We start from the raw sequence: 23,841 nt of genomic DNA, 5'->3' as shown, positions 1-23,841 counted from the left end.
TCACTAAAGCACAGATATCCATTAACCTGCTGGATCTGTGAATTTCAATATGGTGCTTCTTTGTGAGAATCATGTATTGAATGTTGTTGTTGTTGTTGTTTATAAACTAGAAAATTACATCAGTTAATCAGTATATCTGTAAGGACAGGAAGGGGAGGAGTGTGAAAATGCGATTATGTCTGGGAATGTAAATGGTTTGCTGCTTGCGGTGTCTTTTTTACTCCGTTATATAGACTTTTCCTCATCTCGCTAACTGGTCTGGGAAGGATAATGATCCTCTGGTGAAGAAAATGAAAGGTTTGTCTGTTTTCATGGCTATAGGTGAGTTTTTCTTGGATTTATTAATGTAATAAGATGCATTGTATATTCTATGAAGATATGATATAATGAACTTCAGTTGTGTTGCTATTTAATGAAGCAAATTTCTTAGTATTTGATAATGTGTAACAAAAGCAGCATTTCAAATTTCTTCTTAGGTACTGCCTTTCAGGATGCCTGCATGTCTATAAGGGAAAGTTAACAAGTTGTTGTTTATTTTTTCAGTACTGTCCTTATCATTGGCCAAACACAGAACGTCTGATGGTATAACACATTAACACACACACACACACATACACACACACATCTTACCACACACACACACACACACACACACACACACACACACACACATTTTACCTACATTTTGTAACATGTTCCTTTTCCTGGCTTTACCTAACACAAAGTACTGAATTCATTCTTTCAGAACTTGTTCTGACTGCCTGGCCGAAGAGGCAGCACTTCTACCTCGGGGAATCCATCGTTCTGACATGTAAGGTAGAAGGGAACTCTTCAGCGGTGTGGAACTACAGTTGGTTTAGACACAACCCTAGTAATGCTTCTACCCCCAGCCCTGCTCACATAGTGAACCATCACACGTACAACATTTCAGCGCTGACCTATGAGGACAGTGGCACTTACTGGTGTACAGCTCAGGAACAGGACAGAAATTCCACCCTCCTGAGGAACTCTTTAAATGTCACAGCAGGTAAGACTGAGAAACTCAGCAAGTACCACCAGTACACATAACCTTTGGGTTCAGTCTTGGGCAAAAAGTGAAACAATATGAAAAAAAGAATTTTTCAGCGTGAACCTTGAAGTACCGGTCTCAGTTGCCCTTAATCTGTGCACCCCCAAGCGTCTGTGAAGGGTCTGAGTTATTATATCTATTACCTACAATTGCATGCTTCTATTGAAACAAAAAAATAAATATAGCTTAAGTGAATGGAGCAGTCATTATAATCAACAAATCTGCATTCAGATGGTGTGAAGTCCATTAATAATATTAATGTGACAATGGAGAATATGACTAAGGCTCATAAGGGATTTTACAAGTGTGTCAACCCAACTGCTGCCGTGGAGAGTCCAGAAAGCTGGCTCTCAGTGAGAAGTGAAGAAATGAATTCTGCTCTATTTTTTAATTGAATTGAAACGATTTTGTTGACCTATTTTCTAAATTGAATCTTATAGCTGTAGATATCTCCAAAGATCACTCAGAGGAAGAAAACACCTTTCTAGGTATGGAAATTTTGAGCGGCAGTTTATTTTACTAAGCTGTATTCTCTACTATGTTTTCATGCTCTGCTGTCTTATGTCCCTCCTCTGTTCTGTAGGGGCCTGGGTCTGGGCCATCTGTGTCATTGTCATCATTCTGCTTCTAATCCCTATCACCTTTCTGCTCGTACCAAGCCTCAGGTATAGCCAACATTACAGAGAACTTCATAGATGAAATTCTTGTCAAGTGAAACGTAGGCCCCTATTTTTGTGATCATAGATTATAGAATAATAGTCTATTATAGACTATAGATATTTCATAACCCCCGGTGAAGGGAGTAACTTATCAAAGAGCACCAATATGAGTTGGGGTTACAATAAATACATTATCGACTGTTATATTCGCAGAATCAGTATCTCACTATCTACACTATATAAGTAAAAGTATAGGCCAAAAGTATGTGGAGACCTGTCCGCTACAGGCTGTGCTTGTTGAACATACCACTCCAGAGTTCGTCCCCCTCTTGGTGCTATAACAGCCTCCATTCTTATTTGTCGATGATGTAATAATTCTGTTAGTTGTCTTCAGTTAGTAGCTAGAGCTGGAGCTAGCCGGTCTATTTCTAATAAAGTGCAGTAACGTTAATAGTGTGCATCCACAAAAGTATGAAAGATTTCAGTGTCACACTCCAGATTTCAGATTTCAGTGTCATACTCCATGTGTTTACTCCATGAGCCCATGTGTGTTAAGACCAACTGAACACAAACAGAGAAACATCATGCCCCTGCAAATTATCACTAATCTAAACTTGTGTGCATCTGAATAAAAATAGAGCACTATCAAATATGAGGTTGGTGTTTAATTTCTCAAGTTTATGAATGTGAAGGATAATATTATTTTTTAAGCATTTTTAATTATTTCTCAAAACATGTCATATTATATTGCATACAGACTGCTAGATGTGATCGAATGATGTATTTTGCCTTTACAGAAAGAGATTAAAGTTGTTTTCAACATGCGGAGAGTATAGTGCCCATCAGGAAATGCCTAGAACCAAACAGGATGTGACAGAGATCCAGTGGGACCTGGCCTGGATGGAGATGACTAATCTGCTGGACAAGCCATATCCTGGCAGCTGAGCAGCTCTTAAACTATTTACATACTATTAGACTACTCATAATACAACAGTGCTTTGTTGTATGAGAAGGTAATGTTTATCAGAGAAGGTAAATGAGTATCAATGTATCCTCACGAAGCTGAAATGTGACAGTAAAGAAGAGCAAATAGTGAAAAACTAACCCAAGTCAATATTTAGTGTGACCACACTTTTCCTTGAAACGGATCACTTAATCAGATCACTTCAGTACACACTGTTATGCAGTCTTTTAAGAAAATTGGCTGGTAAGTTTTTCAAGCATCTTTTTTCTGAAGACTTTGGCTATCACTGATAATGTGCCGTAATGTATTATTTTCTTTAACACCATACAAATATTTCTTTGTAACATTAATTTTTTTTTTGTAAAATGAATATTTGGAAACTTAAAATTTGTGATTTTCTCCTGAGCCAGTAATACAGAAGACATTAAAATCTAAAAAAAAATTATATAATCTCTAAAATATTATCAAAATCTCTTTTCTGAAAAAAAAAAGAGATAACAAAAGACAACAAAACTCTTAAAAAAATTCAATAAACTTCACGCTTTGTGTATGTCAGGTAACTGCATAATGTGTGTGTGTGGACACACACACACACACACACACACATATATATATATACATATTCTATTCTATTCTATTCTATTAGGCAATCAAGCAATCAGTGTTAGAAAAAAAAGTGTCTCATTTTTAAATATAATTTGTTCTGTTCTTGCAGATCCACAACACAACATTGCTTTAGCTCTCTTCCTGCTCTAACACACTTGAAGTTGATCAGTGGCTTTATAACAAGCTTTTAATTTTTTTAAAATAAGAAATGCAGCTTTCGAAAAAAAAAAAAAAAAAAAGCAGTTGTCAAGGTCACAAGGTCAAAAGGGTCATATATTCCTATCCCTAGCAAGACATAAACACCTACACACACTCACATACAACCTGTTCTGTGTTTAAAAAACACTAGAGGGCAGAGCTGGCATTATGAGATTGCCTGTTGTTGTTTTGTCCAGCCTTCATGCGACAGTCAGATTTAATAAAAACACCTTTGCACTGTGATCAGAGCAATATCATGATAATGCATTATAGTAGTGATAAATCTGATAGGATTCTTACAGTCAGGTTAACAAAAGAGTGTGAGAGAAAACTGTGACTCTAACAGTATTTTTCTTATTTTTATTGCTCTGTTCTCGAAGCGTGGTTGTTTTTGTTTTATATGGTAGAGCTTTGTCTCAATGGCTAGTGGTTGAGTGGTCTGTGTATCACAGCTCATTGCCTTACAGCATTACAGCATTACAGAAGGCAACATTAGGTGCTGTTTTATAAATATTGTAAGGCAGAAACATGGACAGGACAACCCTTAGGCAAGAAATAGGCTTCTGCTGCTCTTGTGCTTTCTTCCACACTTTATTGATTCTTCCTGGTGCCACACTCCTTCTCCACACAGCCTTAATTACAGCAGTGTGCAGTAATCTTTCACCTTCCCATTCCTCTGTTATTCCCCTTCTCTTCTCCTAGAGGGCAGACTGTAATTGTGCATGCGCATTTTCACAACCATGCTTCATTGTCTGGGGCCTGCTGATTCTAAGGAGAGAACACACACACACACACACACACAACACACACACATATATATATATATATATATATATATATATATATATATATATATATATATATATACATATACATATATATACATATATATATATATATATATATATATATATATATATATATATATATATATATATATATATATATACACGCACACTGAGTGAGTCTTGGTACACACACATATTTCTCAAACTGGTGCTCAGAATTTTTAGATGAAACAGGCTAAGAGGATGGGTTTTACAAATACAAAGCATATTTGAATTTTTGTTTTTCATCTGCTGTGAGGAGACATTTATTTAGCTTTTTTGGATGGAATCTCCAGTGTCAGCACCTTGTTACAGTCAGTGGTAATCTGTAACTTTAAGTTTTCCATCACAGTACGTTCCAGGATGGAGAGCTTTGCACTTTGTTTCTTGGTAACATAACAAGCACAATTTTTCTATCTTATTAACTTCGAAAGAGAAAAAAAAAGAGAGGCTAGTGAGGGAATGTCTGTTTATAGGTGCTATAATGTAAACGATAACAGGAACTAACTAATCTCACAGATATTCTACAAAATTGAACTTAAATATAAATGGATAAAAAGTACATATTGTTCTTTTATCACTGAAATAAAAAAAGAGTAATCACTGGCAAATGTAAAAAGCTATGGTTTAAGAGGAATTAAACACTTTGGGACATGCTGTTGTAGGACAATAATCTATACTGATGTGCCTTGTTTTAAGTTAAAGCTGCAAAATTATAATTTTTATGCAATTTTATGTATAATTACTATTTTATATTGTTATACTCACATTTGCACTTCCTTCATATTTATTTTAATTTTGATTTGGAAGCATTGTAAATTTAAGACCTCTTTAACTGGTACAGAGTGTGTTCAATTGAGTGATGATCTTTGTGTTGTGGTGCTTTTTGGAAACTTTGCTCTCTTCTTTAGCCTGTGTACTTGTGTGTTGAAAAAAGCATTGAGCAATATAGAAAAAAACACTAATTAATCAAATTGATGACATTTTCATGGAGTCAATAATTTAAACCATCATACACAGTTTAATCTACTTTAATTATGCATTTCTTCTGTACATGGTAACTTGCTGTCGTCTATTTGAAAAGCAGATTTTGCCTCATTCCTGATTTCACCATCTTAATCCCTTGCATTTGTGGCTTATTATTTAATTACTTATCTTAAAGTAGTAACTACAATGAAACTAATAGGAAAATGTACAGTTGAGGTCAAAAGTTTACATACCCCTTTCAGAATTTGCAAAATGTTTATTATTTTACCAAAATAAGAGGGATAATACAAAATGCATGTTATTGTTTATGATTTTGAGGTCCATCTTTTCACAATGAGGACAACTGAGGGACTCATATGCAACTATTACAGAAGGTTCAAACACTCACAGATGCTCCAGAAGGAAAAACCATGCATTAAGAGCCGGGGGGTGAAAACTTTTTGAATTTGAAGATCAGAGTAAATTTAACTTATTTTGTCTTCTGGGAAACATGTAACTATCTTCTGTAGCCTCTGAAGGGCAGTACTAAATGAAAAAATATGATATTTAGGCAAAATAAGAAAAATGTACACATCTCCATTCTGTTCAAAAGTTTGAATTTAATTAAGTTAAATTTACCCTGATCTTCAAATTCAAAAAGTTTTCACCCCCCGGCTCTTAATGCATGGTTTTTCCTTCTGGAGCATCAGTGAGCGTCAGTGTGCGTTTGAACCTTCTGTAATAGTTGCATATGAGTCCCTCAGTTGTCCTCAGTGTGAAAAGATGGATCTCAAAATCATACAGTCATTGTTGGAAAGGGTTCAAATACACAAAAAATGCTGGAAAACCAAAGAATTTGTGGGACCTGAAGGATTTTTCTGAAGAACAGCAGGCAGTTTAACTGTTCAGGACAAACAAGGGACTCATGAACAACTATCAGTAAACAAAAAAACACAGCTTATTAAGTATTAAGAATCAAGGGTATGTAAACTTTTGAACAGGGTCATTTTTATAAATTCAACTATTATTTTCTCTTGTGGACTATATGTAAACATCTTTTATGTGAAATATCTTATTCAGGTCAGCACTAAATAAACAATAACATGCATTTTGTATGATCCCTCTTATTTTGGTAAAATAAACATTTTGCAGATTCTGAAAGGGGGATGTAAACTTTTGACCTCAACTGTATGTTGTTATGAGAGTAGGGAACATAAGTCTGGACCCACCACTGTCTCCTGGGTGATGAAGGGTAAGTTCTTGGCACCACATCCACACAAACATTTGAGAAGATAAAAAAGTAAGTGTCATCCCCTGGCGTGCCTGAAGCCCAGAATCTTGAAGCCAAAAGCTACGATGCTCACTCTTGACCCCAATCTGTAGCATGAAAGTGCCTTTTGAGTGCTTTGTAAGGTTGAATTTGGATACAGATGTCAAAAATTCATCTGCTTTATTTCTTAGTGGGGTTCTCCAGGAAATCATGGGCCTTCATTTTACAGGATTGGTTTATGGAAAGAGGTTGACACAGCTGGGACTGGGGCTTTTAAGTGACTGAACTTGGCTGGAAAAATTAAAACAATGCTCTTTGCTATACTCAAACTGTTTATGTATGAGGTTCTGCCATACTTTTCTTTTTAAATGTTACATTTCTAACAGGGAAAACAAAGTTTTATCATTATTAATTATAATGACAATTTCACCATTAGCACTTTGCTCATTTTGCTAAGCTAGATAAAATATTATTTCACATGAACAAACTGTAGGTGAATGACCCCAAACTGTTATTGGGGAATACTAAAGCTGCCTAGCTGACTTAGTGAAATTCACGTCTCAAGCAGACAGGAAAAAGAACACATTTTAGTCAGAACTAGCTAAATAATTTCAACAACTAACTTACTAATCAAACCATTGGAAGGTGGAAGGAGAGTCTTGACGTTGCTCCTCAGCCATCAAAATGAAATGTTAGACATGAATGATTGCTTTGTTGCTAAACATTCCAGTATGCATTTTCTAGTAATATACAGTATGTAAACACTCACTAGATGTGGGAATCTATGGGAGGGGGCAGGCTTGGTCAGAAATCCTTCAGATGTGGACAGGATTGGTCAAGAATGTCTGCAGAGGAAGGCTAGATTGGTCAGAATTCCTTCAGAAACAGGCGGGGATGGACAAACTTTGGTCAAGAATGTGTATGGGATAGGCGGGATTGATCAGAATTCCTTCAGAAGTGGACAGGATTGGTCAAGAATGTCTGCAGAGACAAGCTAGATTGGTCACAATTCCTTCAGGAGCAGGTGGGAATGGTCAAACTTTGGTAAAAAATGTCTATGGGATAGGTGGGATTGGTCAGATATCCTTTGGAAGTGGATGGGATTGGTCAAGAATCTCTGCAGTAGTGGGTAGGAATGGTCAAACTTTCTGGTTTCTCGGGATCTCGGGATTGCTCAAGGGTGTCTACTGAAGCAGGTGGGATTGATCAAGAGTTTCTATGGGAGCAGGTGGCATTGGTAATAATTCCGTCAGGAGCAGGCAGGATAAAAAAAAATGTTCTGCAAACATCTCCGAGTCTCACTATATATTGTATTTTCCCACAATGCATAGTGTTTAACAGTAAACTACTCTAAATAACTAAAACAGCATTTACTGTTAAATTATCTAAAATTACTGCAATTTTTTACAGTGCAATAAAGGCAAGAGGGACATTATTTTATATGCAGGTGTGGTTTGTGATAAGGAATGAGAAGGAGAGAAGAAGAAAAGAAAAACTTGGTTCATGTTTTTTCTTTCTTTACTATCATCTTTAACACATTCATTAAAGTAAACCATGCTTCTACTGAAACAAGCTCATATTCCTTTCTGTATTGTTTTCTGTCTCCTCTTTCTTGCTCTCTTTTGCATATAAATTAATTGGAGGCAGCTGGTGGCTGACAGAGGACCAGCTGTGTGTGAGTAAGGGTGCCTCCCAGTTACAGCACCCTGCTGAGCTTTCCCACTGCTAATTCAGAGGGGCACCTTGGAGTGCCAGGTCAAAGGGCAAGCTGTTGGCACAGTGAAAATTTTGTATGGAAAAACAGTGCATGCTGTACATAACCTTTCACTTTGTGCTGTTTTGCTTCAAAGCAACTGGAACGTTCTTTTCTCAGCTATTGTAATGCATATTTAGGTTTAAGCTTAGCTTCATATTTAAGACATCTTGATGGTTTGACAGTTTGGAAATTCTGATGTGCAGAACTGTGTGTTTCCTCTTCAAGTGCTTATCAACACACCAAGCAGTGTGCCTTAGCCCTTCAGCACTATGCTGAGAATAAATTACTATATACACACTCACACACAGCACCCCCAGACAGCTTCTCACTTAGACCATGTAAATTGACTTATATAATCCCACTCCAGCAACACTGTCCATGTTAATAGACAATGTGTCTGGTTTCTAGAGCAGAACTCTTTCATTTCTGTTCTTTAGTTGCATTTTGTAGTAACAGACAGGTACATAATTTTATAAGGCAATAAGTCATAATAAGACATAAGTTATGTTTAACAGTAACTGCAGTGAAAGTATATTTATTTACAAAGAAACTCCATTTTAGGTTTTGCATATTATTATTATTATTATTATTATTATTATTATTTGCATATCATTATAGTCATTTAGAATAAAAGTCTAAATTCCAATTCTTATCATTTTTGGAAAACCATAAAAAAGTACAAATGATCGTTAAGGCATTTAAGAATATTCTATATTTATTTTTTTAACAGCTTTTTCATCACTCCCCCACTACTACTAAAATACTACTACTACTATTATTATTATTATTATTATTATTATTATTATTATTATTATTATTATGAGAAGTGATCTGTTGTGATAGATTGGACAAAAAGCTAAATAATGTAGTGCTAAACCTTCAATGGTTGAAATGCAAGAGAAATGATCACAAGTGAAATTTGATTTTCACTTGGATGTTGCTGCATCTCTTTCCTCAGAGGCCCTTATCAGCTCAAAGGAGTGCCACAGGTTGCTACTGAAGATAGCTGAGATTGCAGCAGATAATAAACCTCATAATAAAAGGCTTGGTTGACACCTCAGGGTTCTCATTTCCCGTTGGATCTGTCCTATTTCTCCTGGTTTCAGGTGCTCTGTGCCAGCTCTGTGCTCCTCTGAGTGCCTGGCTTATGTATTTACCAGAGAGCTTTCTATCTTCATTTTATCTGTGACATGAAGGTCTCAGGGATCCTGGGAGCCTCTCTAACCTCTGAGAGAATATGTTTCATATGAGAGCCTGTATGTGTAGCTCCATTTTAATGATGTTATTATTTTCCTGAGACATCCTAGTATATTGCATGCCTCTGTGTTTGACTCACTCAAGGCAGGTGAGAGCACGGACTAATGGCCTTGGCTGTAGTTGCCATAGTAATACTTATGCTAAGTGAGTGAGAAAGTGAAAAAAAGTGAGCTCTAAAGGCAAAAGTAAGAGCGAGGCTCTGCTCCCCCTCAGCTTGCTCCCAGCATGCCCAGCATTTCCTGCAGTAAGAACGGCACCATGCTCCAAGATTGTGCATATGGCCTTCATGTAGGAAGCCTCTACTGTATGACAGGCTGTTCAAACCAACTGCACTAAATACACCAATCAAAACCAGTATATTTTACTGGAATATTGTGGTTCCCTCTTTTTAGTCACTCTACCCATAATTTCTGGACTTCTGTTTTTCATGTTTATACTCTTTTTGGTTAAAGCATATATTAGATTCTTATCTTCTGTGAATCCCTCCCTCTAGCATCTAGCATCTAGCATTGTATACACAGCTGAGTGAAAGTTTTCATACCATTACAGGACAAATTGTAGACGACAAAGATAATTATAAAAAAAAACATTTAAGACATTGAACCAGCAAATTTTAAACCATTTAGGGCTCTATTTTTGTGCAGGCACAAGCATAATGTCCTGGTTAATGCCAACATGCTGCTATTTTGATTGGGCACGAAAACATTTTTCAAAGTGCTAAATTAATGATGCAAAAATGTGTGTGACATTCAAAATCCACAGGTGCAGTGGGAATTTCGAACCCATTTTGGTCCAAAAACATGTGTGCTACCACCTGCTGAGAGCCCCTTTTATTGCAGAGGCAGGGATAAGATCTGTAACAAATAAGTAACTGGCTAATACCAAGGTCAATACATACTGAAACTAAGTGTGTTGAAAGGATGTTCAGTATGAGCATACTGTGAATGAGCACTGGATTGCACATGAATGAACAATTAGGACAGTCTTTATGGTTACATCAGCAAACAAATCTACAGTATCTAGGTGAGATTTTTCCACTGAAACAATGGTGAGACTTGCTTTTGGTAAGCATACTCTTGTAGGACCATCTACAGCAACAGAAGGACTCACATGGATAGAAGTTCCAGGCAGAAGCAGAGCATCACGATGAATCAGGCAGGTCTGGAGAGCAAGAGGAGGCACAGCAGTAGAAGTGTGTAAGGATCTGGCATCGCATCAAGCAGCAGGAGTGCAGATACAGCTTGACAGAGTTAGAAAAGATTATTAGGTACACTTTTATCCTCCAGTGGTTTAAAGAGATGTACATTGTGATCAGAGTGCAAGATATTACAGCATAACTAAAAAGGAGAGCCAGAAGGTAGCACAGGTATGAGGGCACCCTGTGACATTCAGCATACTGCCAGTCCAGTGTCAACAAACCTGAGTGATTGTGTGGGAGATGGGAGCAACAGCATCAAATCATCCCTTTTTATCAAAACTCTCTATGCTTATGAATCCCCAGAGCACTGTCCATGTTAACTTTTACCTAAGAGAATAGCTATTAATAAAATATTAGACTAAACAAATAGGCTTTCAGTCCAATCCTAACCCATTATTCTTATCTTTTCAATCAAACCTTAACCCATGTGATCAGACTATTAGTAAGCTATGTAGTGACCCATGTACATGCAGTTCCATTGATATAAACATAAAGTTGTTACAAGAAATATAAAGGATAAATGAATAGAGATATCTGTATCAGGGATTTTTCAGTCATACTGTGTATAAAATAGTATGTGTTTCTGCACTTTCCCAGCTGTTCTGTTTTTCCTCTTGCTGCTCAACATCTAAAGCTTCACAATAATTTTAGTTTAAGGTTTATTCTATCTGCTTGTAGTTTAATAACAATTGCCCAAAGAAACCCATTATGTATCCGGCATCACTGCTGACACAAAATTCCTAAGAAGTAAGTTAGATGTAGTATCACTACATTCATTTACTATTCTGTATTTTAACTAGTATTATTCTAAATTAATGTAAAATTGCCTTAGTGATGATAATAGCAGTTTTACAAGCCTTGCGGTTCTGTTATCAGTCAAAAGACCACCTTAAATGGAAAACCTCACCAATTTCCCCTAGTAACTCCAAGCCTACAGTGACCAAAATATTTAGACAGAGTGCTTCAGACACTGGACAGGCTTTATCTGTTCCGATGAGCAGGCCTGGCTTAGACCATATTCCTACATATCATGCTGAACTTTTATCCTGATAATTTGCAATTCTTTTTAGGTGTTTGGACTTTCCTCCTGCCTCACTTAAGAATCTGTGTAAATCTGGTAACAGGTGAACTCTAAGCAAAGCACAATGTTAATGATTATGGCTGGTTAGCTACAACTAGTGGTATTGAAACTGAAGATTTTAACAAATATACTCCTTCCATTTGGTTATTAAAGCCCATCCTGACAAACACATAGACACAGACTGCATCAATACTAGTGCAAGGGACATTTCTGAATTGACAGGTAACATGAGTGACAGGCAAAGACAGAGTGATAGTCCTCATTGGTTGCAGAATTTTTCCTCCCATTTATAGAGCATGTGGGGTGACAGAGGTCTATGTTTTTTTTTTCTCTAGGTGGATTATATTATTGACAGCTGCATGAATGCAAGAATGACTTCATTAAATGTTACAAAACATGATATGAGTTAAAAATTGCTGGCTCCAACATTAGTTAATACAAAGTCAAAGCCACTGGTTAAGTAAAAAGTAATATAACAAATATAACACATTTTATATCTGTTTAAGATTATGAATGCAGTCATCTAGCTATTTGTTTAAGATTATATATACAATCAACCAGCTACATCTAATAACATTACATTTACTAAGATACAAGTTCTGCCCATTTACTATAAACGAGTGCAAGAACAGCACCTCAATAAAGAGTCTAACTAAACATGAGGTTTGGACTAGCTGCTAATACTCAGAAGTGCTACTAAGTCTAATCACAGTTACACAAACTACAAGTTGAGGAAGGCTAATGTGCAATAATAAAAGTAATAATAATAAAAAAATGTAATAATACACCATAATGGCCATAAATCTAGCATATTATACCATAGTGGTGTTGAATTCTTGAATCTGATTGGTTAGAAGGTGTCGCTTAATTTTCTATTATGGCAGTTCTGATAGTAGTGCCTGCTAATCACAGATTTATATTAACACACTTGTTCTCATGCATTATAATTTCTATAGTAACAGCTAATTCACAGAAACTTGAATGGTGGACAATCCACAAGAAAAAACATATAACCACAGCCCACATAAAGATGAGCTGTTTGCATTAAAAACAAGCATACCTAATTCTCTCCTTGCAAAGCATTGAAACTATGACAGGATGTCTAACCCCCCAACCCATGGACCAAAAAAAAAAAAAAAAAAAAATTGCAAAAAGAGGGCAAATCCCCAGAAAAAAAAATGCAAACCTGGCATTCCTGGTGGTAATTATATATTTTTTTTCTTGTGTGTTTTGTTCAAGTGCTTACAGACGTGTGTCCCTAGGCCTTTCTCAAAGGTAATAAAGGAATGTACAGAGTGTGCAAATTGCACCATGTTATCAATCTGCAACATGCTTAAAGGCTACTTGGCTGTTAGGAAAACATAAGAAGAAAAATCAGTCCAAATGCATGGCATGTGATGATAGAAAGAGGGCAGTGGAGAGGGAGAGCGGAAGAGCGATGGGTGGCTTTCAGTGCTAATCTGCAGAGATGAATAGGACCTGCACTGAAGCCATGCATCTATTAGACAGCCTCCAACTCTACAGAGGTTAAAACAGGACAAACTGAATTACCAGGCACAAGCAGCCCAGCTCGTGATGTGACAGAGCTGTAATTACGCATCTGTGTGTATGTGTGCGTGCATCTGTGTGGGTTTGTCTGGCATCTTGTCAGTGTTTGCTTCCTCTCAGCATTGTATTTTCTCTTTCCAAGTAGCTATTCTCTTTTCTCCTGTTTTCAGCTGTGCTCCTTAGTCTGCTTGGGTGTGCTCTGAATTTCAACATCTGTGTCGGCCTCCTGGGATATCTGCTCTCTCTTTCTGTCTCTCTTTTACACTTTCTCTTCTCATATCTCAATCTTATCTGTATCTTGTGGGGTCAGGTCTGGTACTTGTGTTTTATACTCTATTTGATTCAAACTAATTACTGATAAACAATTTTAAAAAAGTAACAGCGATAAGGTTCAAACTGAATTATACTAAACTTGTGGGTGTTAAAAGAAAACACACTAGAGATTTAAGAGCTACCTCTTTCCCTCTGCAGCACTAGGTAGATTTAGCATGTCTCAGAACACTAGTGCTGTAACACATTCTCCACGATTAGTAACACAGATATATTCACTTTTACATTTGACACATTTGTTATCCACTTTAATTTCATCCTGGGCTTTGCAGTGAGCATGCTCTTCTGGGCTTTTACAGAATTGCAGTGAAAATGTACATTTTCCTATGTATAGTTATCATTCATTCATTCATTCATTCATTCCTTCATCTTCAGTATTCACTTTATACCTATCCTGGGAGTGAAGTGAAAAGAGGTCCTTATATGACAGATAGATTGTAGGGGACTATACATGCAGACACCACAAACGAACAACATTAGTACTTTGTTGCAAGGCCGTTGCTAATAGTTACAGCACTGAGAGTAATAAGTAATTAGGTTTTTGCAGCTTTATGGTTCAATTTTGGCCTATTCCTTTTGATAAACTGTCTCCAAGTCACCAAGGTTAAGAGGGCCCCTCTGATGGACTCACAATTTCAAAATTCAAAATGGCCTACTTGAGTTATTTTTGCTGTGTTTGGGGTTGTTGTTTTGTTGAAACTTCCCCAGATTCGCAATCTTATCACCAGATTGTGTGTGTGTGTGTGTGTGTATATATATATATATATATATATATATATATATTCTTTTCCACTATATATATATATATATATATATATATATATATATATATATATATATATATATATATATATATATATATATATGTATATACATATATAGTGGAAAAGAATGGCACTAAGATAAATCATGTCAGATCTTTTCCCACCTTTAATGTGAAATTGGAAGGTAAAATAAAAATAAAATAGAAAATAAAAAATAGAATAGAAAAATAAATAACTTGCAATAACCTTTGTCCTTCGTCCTTTGTTGAAGCACCTTTTGATTTTATTACACCACTCAGTCTTTTTGAGTAAGAGTCTATCAATGTGGCACTTATTGACTTGGCAATATTTTCCACTCTTTCTTGCAAAAAATATTCTAGATCCATCAAATTGTGAGGTCTCCTGTGCACAGTCTGCTTCAGGTCACCCCACAGATTTTTAGTTGAATTCAGGTCTGGGCTCTGGCTAGGTCATTCAAAAACATCGATCTTCTTTTGGTTGAGCCATTTCTTTATTGATTTTTTTGGATGTACGCTTTGGGTCATTGTTGTGCTGAAAGGTGAAATTCCTTTTCGTCTTCAGCTTATTAGCAGACACCTGAAGGTTTTGCACTAAAATCGACTGGAATTTGTAGCTATTCATGATTCCCTCCACCTTGATGAAAGCCCCAGTTCTGGCTGAAGAAAAGCAGTAATAAAACATGATCCTGCCACCACCATGCTGCACTGCTTTTGGAATTATGGAATTATTATACCTTTTGGAATTGGTTTCATCAGACCATAACACAATTTGCCACATGGTTTGGCGTAATATAGTTGGGCTTGGATATTTTTTTTGTGAGAAAGGGCTTCCATCTAGCCACCCTACCCCATAGCCCAGACATGTGAGGAATATGAGAGATTGTTGTCACATGCAAACAGTAATCAATACTTGTCAGATATTCCTGCAGCCCCTTTAATGTTGCTGTAGGTGTCTTGGCAGCCTCCCTGGTAAGTTTTTTGGCTTGTCTTTTTTTAAATTTTGGAGGGACGTCCTGCTCTTTCTATTGTCATTGTGGTTCTCCATTTTCTCCACTTGTTGTGGCCCTTATGGTGTTCCACGGTACATCTAATGTTTTGGAAATTCTTTTATACTCCTCTCCTGATCGGTATCTTTCAACAGTGAGACCCTGTACAGGCTCTGTCAGCTATTTGTGGACCATGAATTCAGCAGTAATGTGTAATGTGACCAAGAAGATTCCAAAAAAATCCTTTGGGGTTAATCAGAATAATTTAATTGATGACAGATGTATGATAATTACTTTTGGTCATGAATTGAATATGATTGGTTCATTCTGAGCACAGCCACATTCCCAATTATAAAAGGGTGTGCACACTTATGCAACAAGGTTGTTGTAACTTATTCATTTTTCATTTTCCCCTAAAATGTTTCTGATTATTTTTCATTAAATATTTATACATTGTAATTTCACATTGAGGGAGGAAAAAATTCTGATATGATTTCATTTTTTAAAATATCTTTTTATATCAACTGTATACTGTGTATACACACACACACACACACAAACATTTTCCAAATGAGGTGACACAGAATGAGAATAATAACGAACAGTGTCGGGTGGTCTCTCTGTGATTTATTGTCCACCCGACACTGTTGGCAGTGGTCAATCTTTTCGTGCTTCACTCCAGCTCTGTGAATAGTCAGCTACTGTTTTAGCTCTTTTGACAGCTGTTTTCCTGGTTCTGTTGTAACGTGACAAATTGGCTGAAAGTGTGAGCCTTTTTTTCTGTGACTTAAATAGGACCTAAAAAACTGAAAATACATTGACTGCAGTGAGGCACTTCAAGTAACCTGAGCATACTGAAGAGGGTGCAACCTTTTGAGCTTGTTAATATGATATAATCACAGACTATACTTACTGAAATACTTAGCATGTATTGTAATGTGATTGACAACAATTAAATTACACATATATAAATCACAAACAGTACTCATTCATTCATTCATTCATTCATTCTTAGTAACTGCCTAGTCAGGGTTACAGTGGTTTAAATTAAGCTACTAGTTTTAATTTTAGATAATAGAACCAACTAAATTAATTAGAAAATACTGCAGGTATGTACAAACAAAAATAATAACTTACAGTCTCTAGTTGAGACCAACGATAAACTGGAGTGATGTAGCTGAGGTTGATGAACTGTCAGAGCCAGAATTCACAGACCATGCTGACAGTGCTGGCATTTCTACTTCTGGTCTTTTACCCCTGGAATTTTCTGATTTAGACCATGCAGATATCCAGAAATCCAGATACAGATAGTGACTCTGAATTGAGCTGATACTGGAAGATCATGATAAAAGGAAGAATACAGATTATGATGTACAATTATGATGATGAGTTCAGTAGAGCATAAAGTGCCATAAATATACACTCTGGATGCACAAGTACAGAAATAAAGTGATACTAAAACCAAGACAAGCTTGGGTAATTACAGGTACTGTGTGCAGCTGACAATCTTGCTCTCCCTCTTAAGATCACATACTGATTTTATAGTAAGCCACAATTCCCAGTCACATACATTAAAAAAACCTACTTGACTCAAATTTTACACCCACATGCCTGCAAAATTCTCTTGTTCCCATGTAGCTATCATTTGGCTTCAGTGAGTCAGACAGAAAACCCAGTGGAGAGATTTTGTGAGCAACTGAAAGCATGAATGACGTTATTCCTAACAATAACTTTATTACTGGAATAATAAGGTGAGCAGCTGCAATCAGTCAGCAGCTAGTAAAATAATTGGAATGGAAAGTATACGGGTTCAAAGTGTTTTATTTCATACAGGCTGAACAGGAAATGATGCTCATGAAGCTTAGATTGCTTTAGAGGAGCTATTATTCATAAACGTGTTAAATAAGAGAAGCAAAAGGACGAATACATAAGATTAATGAAGTACCACATGACCTTTCAATATGACTGTGAAATGTCCAATATCCATACCAAGTCTCTGTAAAACCCACTGCTTATTTACACAATTTATTTACGTATTAAGTATTTAAGACACACACGCACATGCACACACACACACACACACACACACACACACACACACACACAGAAACAAATTAATTATAGTTTGGTGCATAAGAGGCAATTTCAAGCCAAGTTCATGTATGCAATCCAATCAAGTAATAATTAGTCGTTGCCAACTCTTATGTTATTAACTAATCTAAGGTAAGACACTGCATTATGAATTTAATTAGATGTGAAGAACCATACCATCATTAAGCAGCCATCAATAACTTAAATTGAGTTCCTCCAGGAACTCGAATTCCCAGAATTCCTCAGCAACATCCTTCACTAAATACTCCCCCCACAGTCCGTGTCTGATTGCTAAGTGGTGTTGGTCACCCATGCCATTTTTATGCCTGTATTGGTCGCTTGCTTCCTTTCGCTTTACTTAATTTGCTGCCTGTCTTCTATTTAATGTTTTGTCTTATGTTTTTGACCCTTTCTGCTGTTTTTGGATTACTCTTTCGCTTATCATTTTTGTTTGTTTTTTGTGTTTTAAACATTGATTGTTTATATTGTTTCCTGTCAATTCTAGTTTGCAGCAGCTTGATTGTATGCGTTTAGACCTTTGGACTGTATCATAAAAAGTAGATTAGATCTGTTTAGTTTGACCCTTGTTGATATAACCCACCACATAATATAAAATTAAATTTTGTACTCTACATTGGTTATGTGTCCCACGCTCTCACTGCCCGGGTTCATTTCCTGGTAGGGAACCAACCCAGCCAATAGCGGTGTACTCTCAGTGACAGCCCCAAGCCTGGATAAAAATGGGAAGGTTGCATCAGGAAGGGCTTCCGGTGTAAAATGTCTGCCAAATCAAAACATGCAGACCAAAAATCCATTGTGGCAACCCCTAACAGGAGCAGCCAAAAAAACAACAACAACACTCTACATTGGTTATCATCATGTAGATAATATTACTAGGATAGCTTTCTTTCATCTCAGAAATATTGCTAAGATAAGAAATATTATGTCACTACACGATGCAGAAAAACTAGTTCATGCTTTTGTTACCTCTAGGTTGGATTACTGTAATGCGTTACTGTCTGGATGTTCCAGTAGGTGCATAAACAAGCTCCAGTTAGTCCAAAATGCAGCAGCCAGAGTTCTTACTAGATCCAGACAATATGACCACAACACCATCTTATTCACATTGCATTGGCTCCCAATCAAATTTCACATTGATTATAAAATATTGCTGTTGACCTATAAAGCACTGAATGGTCTCAGACCGCAATACCTGAGTGAAATGGTCTTTGGTCTTTTATGATCTGCCACACCTACTTCGATCAAAAGATGCAGGCTATTTACTGGTATCTTGAATAGTGAAGGCTACAGCAGCGGGTAGATCTTTCGCTTACAAAGCCCCACAGTTATAGAACAACTTTCCAATTAGTGTTCAAGACTCAAACACAGTCTCAGAGTTTAAGTCTAGGCTGAAAACATATTTGTTTAGTCAAGCCTTTTGTGAATATTTTTTTCGTAGGTAAAGGAGCAGATCTGGGTGTTCACAGGTATAGAGTGTTGTGGTGATGTTTGGATGCTGTTGCCCTCCCACCCCCCACTCTCACATGTTCACTCAGGTTTGTTGATGGTGGAGTGGCTGGCTGTTTTATGTTGCAGGTTGCCCTCATATTTGTGTTACCTTCAGGCTCTCTCTTAGTTCTGCTGTCATAGCTAGTCTTGCTGCAGTCCCTGCTTGCACTCTGCACACACTGTACATTGTCCTTAACCATTACATGACAACTAGCATACCTAATAATCTCTCTCTCTCTCTCTCTCTCCCTCTCCCTCTGTCGAGCTACACATGCTACTCCTGAGATACCAGTGATGATCCTGATCACTTCTGCTCTCTGGACCTGCCTGTTCCATCCTGATGCCCTACTTCCGGTTGGAGTTCTCATCACTTGGAAATCACTTGCAGCTGCTGAGGATGGCCCCACATGGACAGCCTAAAGATCAATGAGATTACTGTGGGTGGTACCATGAAGGCTTTGGACAATTGATATGAACAGTTTTGCTATGATGGCTTAGGACTACAATTGCTATGATAACTTTAGAACTGCAATTCCCAGTAACAGTTTTCCATCAGTGAACAACTGATAACATCAACAACATAGACTTCATGTGAAAACTATAATGAATTTTCCTGTTTACACAGCTGCACCTTTTGACCATGTAGTACACAATTATAGGAGGGAATTATTTAGAATTGCACTATCCAGTGTCACTCGGATGAGGATGGGTTCTGAGGAGGAGATGAGGAGGACTCTGGTTCCTTTCATGGTTTCTTCCTCATGTCATCTCAGGGAGTTTTTCCTTGCCACCCTCACCTCTGGCTTGCTCATTAGGGAAAAGTTCATATATTTAAAATTTATCCTGGCTTTATATGTTTCTGTAAAGCTGCTTTATGACAATGTCCATTGTTAAAAGCACTATACAAATAAAATTGAATTGAATTGAATATCATCACTACTGTAATGTGTAAATAGCAGTAGTATTAATTATATTCTACCAGCAACCATCAAACTGAAGAGCTGCACTGCTGATAGTTGTAACAACGCATGTGCACAGATAGACCCCAGGCTGGCCTTGAGGCTATACCCTTTTGCCCTCAGACTGTGTAAGTGCTCACTTGTTTAGTATTTCTAGACATTATAATTTATACAGCCTTTGGGTAGCTCATGGAGCAAAGCTGTACCCTGGAGTACCAGAGAAACCAGGGATTTATCCCCAGGAGCACGATTGAACAAGACCTGCAACATAAATAAGGGCTAGTGTCTGGCATCACTGAATCAATTCTAGCGACATGTATGGGAGTGTGTGTGCATGCGTAATGTGCGAAAGAGAGAGGCAGTATGTAAGTGTGTAAATTAAGTGTATGTTTTATTGAGATCTATCCAGCAATCATCATCATAGTTCATGATGTCAAAGAATAGGTAGGCAGCTGGGATAATCCATTTCATAAATTGAAGTCCAAGCAAGAGTTGAAACGAGGAAATGTGAAACAAAGAAAAAGGCATTTGGAAATCCATGGCTTAACAACATGAATGCACAAGATTGCGCAATGAAAGACAAAAACAGTAGGGTTTCAACAGAGAAACTAATTAAGGGCCTACAGCAAACGGGCGAACACCGTGGGTAACAGACCAGTGACAGGACAGGGGCAGAGACAGGACCAAAACCAAAACAAAAGCACATGGAGAATGAATGATAAGTGCGAACAGCACTCAGTACCATTGCCTACATTGAAAGGGGGAATTTATGACAGACCTCCTACAGTATGTGGCTCAAATATAAAATATGTTCATCATAATAAAATAATTTCAGGCAAAACAGATTTAGGAGATTGACATTATATGCCTTTAAGTACATTGGGAGCTTTTCCTCTACCAAGGTGTTTCAGAATCACTTTAGAAGGCCAGTAATAACAAGGTCTTTCAAATGTACACAAACAGCATAGTGTTTCTAATAAAAGCATTTTCACCTTGATGATAGATAGGTGTGTCATTGTTAATATTTCAGCCTACACAAATTAAGATTCATACTTACCTGATTTACTGTAAAGAAAAAAGTCTTAATGGGGAAAGAAAGTACAACTGTAATTATAGTGCTTTATATAATTAAGGTATTTCAATCAGTATAACTGAGATCTTTGAAGAGCTTTGAAGACTAATTACTACAATTACAAAGACAATGGGAAACAGAGGACATTTCATAACTATTGTAATACATTTTAAACCCAAGTGCTTTTGCATGTTATAACCTGTCCTCCACTCAACATCCAGGCACAATACATAATAGCTATACACAATCAGAGCTCCAGGTTTTCATGACCATGCAGAAATCACAGTCTTTATCAGCCTTTAATCACAGGCATTGTGCTGCCACAGTGCACATGTTGTGATTTCAGCGTAGCAGCACTCTATTTATACCAGATTCCTCAGTGCACAAATGGTAAAGTGGATTTTGTATAACAAAATCATTATGTATAACAGAGACATTAACTACAAATGTGTAATACTATATTTGGATAATTTAGTCACTATACAATCTAGAAAATGGTCATAAAGCAGTCCAGGAACTGCATCTCAATAGCATGTCAAATAAATTTCACCTATCTTTCAAAATATCAAAGTGTGACAATAGAGTTCACATGATCCGAGTTTGAAATTGGGATAGGACTAGGAATGAGATATAGTCAATAGATTGTCTACTAAAGATTAACAATCATGAAAGGAAACTTTGAAAGGAACCTTAAGAAATCTTGAAAGGTCCTATAAGGATGTTCAGTAGGAGCAGGTTGTGAATAAAAGTACTGGGATGAGCACAGAGCAGTCTTTATGATCAATATTTGATGACTCTACAGTGGACTATTCAAATAAAGTTACAGAAAAAAAGATGTGGACCACCAGCATCCAACCCATCCGGACAAGTCATGTCAGTCATGTTCACTGTCATTTCAGAAAGCTCCACCTCTTTAACTAGCAGTCAGATGTTCTAGCAAAGGCTTTGCCTGACTGATGCATGAATAATACATCCTGTTAAATTAAAAGATGCTTCTATGAGACTCACTAAATGCATGGTTAAAACTTTAATCTGAACAATTTTAGCTATAATTTTCTTGTAAAAATAAACAAATATGTAAATACATATTGTGCATACAGAAACATTTCTTACCTCCATATTGCACAAACCATTCAGCAGTTAGGTAGTAAATGACCCAAGTCTCTTTGAAGAAACCTCAGTAGTGCTGGCCCCACATCAGGGGCAGAACAAGAGGAGGAAAAAGTACACAGAAATGGCACTTGGGGGCTTGGCTACTGCATAATTGTTGTCAAGTATAATTAAAGATCCTTGTTTATAGGATATGAAGCATCACATAGAACTGCACACAGAGAATTATGCAATTATTTCAAGACTCACATGCCCCAGTGTGTGAGAGTGTTATTCCTTTGAACCTACAAGACTCTGTAAAGGAAAACATTTGATCTAATCTAATTCCCATAATTGACTTCAGAGGAAATCTGTAGCTTTCTGTCATTACATTGAATTCATTATCTTGTCAGACTTAAACAGACTTAGAGGAGACGTGCAGTTTAAAATCTAAAAAAGGTAGTGCTATTAATACACAGACTAACAGGTTACTATAGGACAGACATAGGGAAGTTCTAATGTGTCCTTAACAAGGTGAAAACCATGATGCCTCGTTTTTCATGTTCCTGCCCAGTAAAATACTGACTTAACTGCTTCTCCTCATGTTTCCACTGCATAAAGATGGAGTCTGATGCCTACGAAAGGTCACCAACAGTATCATCTGAATTAAGTCCACCAACATAAATGTCAACGGCTCTCTTATGATGATAATCACAAAACACAAATGTAGTGAGCAGAGTTGTTTTTTTTTAAATTTTTTTATTTATTTTTTATTAGCAGGACTATATTTCAGGAGGAATGCAACGGGATGTTCCACTTGGTAAAAAAAAAAAATCTCTTTGTAAAACCTTACCCTTTGCCTTACCCCGGTCCATTTATTTTATGATTAACATCATTAGGTCTCCAAAACAAAAATAGGAGAAAACACAGAGGTAATATAATCTGATAACCTGTGTTCACAGGAGAAGGTTGTCCAGAGTCAATAAAGGAACATCTTCATTTTTTTAATCATGCTACATTTATTAAGTTTTTTATATTAGTAGGCTTTCTAACTATAGGGTTTTCATCTTGGTAGCAGAATTGTTGACACCTGCCATGGTATGAAAATGATTGGGAAAATGTTGCTAGTTAAGCTAACTAGACTTTTCCTTGGCTGAAAAAAGTATTTTGAAGCTTTACCCACCACCAATTACATGTAATTACATGTTATTATAGATATTCAATTCCATTCAATTTTATTTGTATAGCACATTTTACAATGTTCATAGTCACAAAGCAGCTTTACAGAACTATATAAATTCATGATATAAATTTTTAATTTATAAATTTATCCCTAATGAGCAAGTCAGAGGCGAGGGTGGCAAGGAAAAACTCCCTGAGACAATATGAGGAAGGAACCAGACTCAAAAGGGAACCCATCCTCATCTGGGTGACAACAGATAGTGCAATTATAAATAATTCCCTTCTATAACTGTGTACTACATGGTCAAAAGGTGCAATTGTGTAAACAGGAAAATTCATGATAGTTTTCACATGAAGTCTATTTTGTGGAAGCTATCAACTTTTCACTGATCAGTGACTTTAGATATTATATCTATGTTTTTTTTTTTTTTAACCTGCTG

The 23,841-nt window shown here is 36.7% G+C and overlaps 1 protein-coding gene across 1 annotated transcript; it reads left to right on the top strand.

Moving 5' to 3' along the window:
• The first annotated feature begins 167 nt into the window (after positions 1 to 167).
• LOC113538473 (uncharacterized) lies at positions 168 to 4,290 on the top strand. The gene is made up of 6 exons (XM_026933565.3): positions 168 to 321; positions 544 to 582; positions 746 to 1,027; positions 1,510 to 1,557; positions 1,653 to 1,734; positions 2,526 to 4,290. Exons 1-6 carry the CDS (start codon positions 291 to 293, stop codon positions 2,671 to 2,673), a joined length of 630 nt encoding a protein of 209 aa, XP_026789366.2. The 5' UTR covers positions 168 to 290; the 3' UTR covers positions 2,674 to 4,290.
• Positions 4,291 to 23,841: the final 19,551 nt, after the last annotated feature.

Source organism: Pangasianodon hypophthalmus, chromosome 2, assembly GCF_027358585.1.
Source record: "Pangasianodon hypophthalmus isolate fPanHyp1 chromosome 2, fPanHyp1.pri, whole genome shotgun sequence".
Classification (NCBI taxonomy): Eukaryota; Metazoa; Chordata; class Actinopteri; order Siluriformes; family Pangasiidae; genus Pangasianodon; species Pangasianodon hypophthalmus.
This window is presented reverse-complemented; position numbering and strand designations above follow the sequence as displayed.

Excerpts from the sequence above, each read along its gene's own strand:
- LOC113538473 (XM_026933565.3), top strand. The coding sequence starts at position 291 with ATGAAAGGTTTGTCTGTTTTCATGGCTATAG. Across the intron at positions 322-543 it reads GTCTGTTTTCATGGCTATAG|TACTGTCCTTATCATTGGCC; the intron begins GTGAGTTTTTCT and ends TTATTTTTTCAG. Across the intron at positions 583-745 it reads CAAACACAGAACGTCTGATG|AACTTGTTCTGACTGCCTGG; the intron begins GTATAACACATT and ends TCATTCTTTCAG.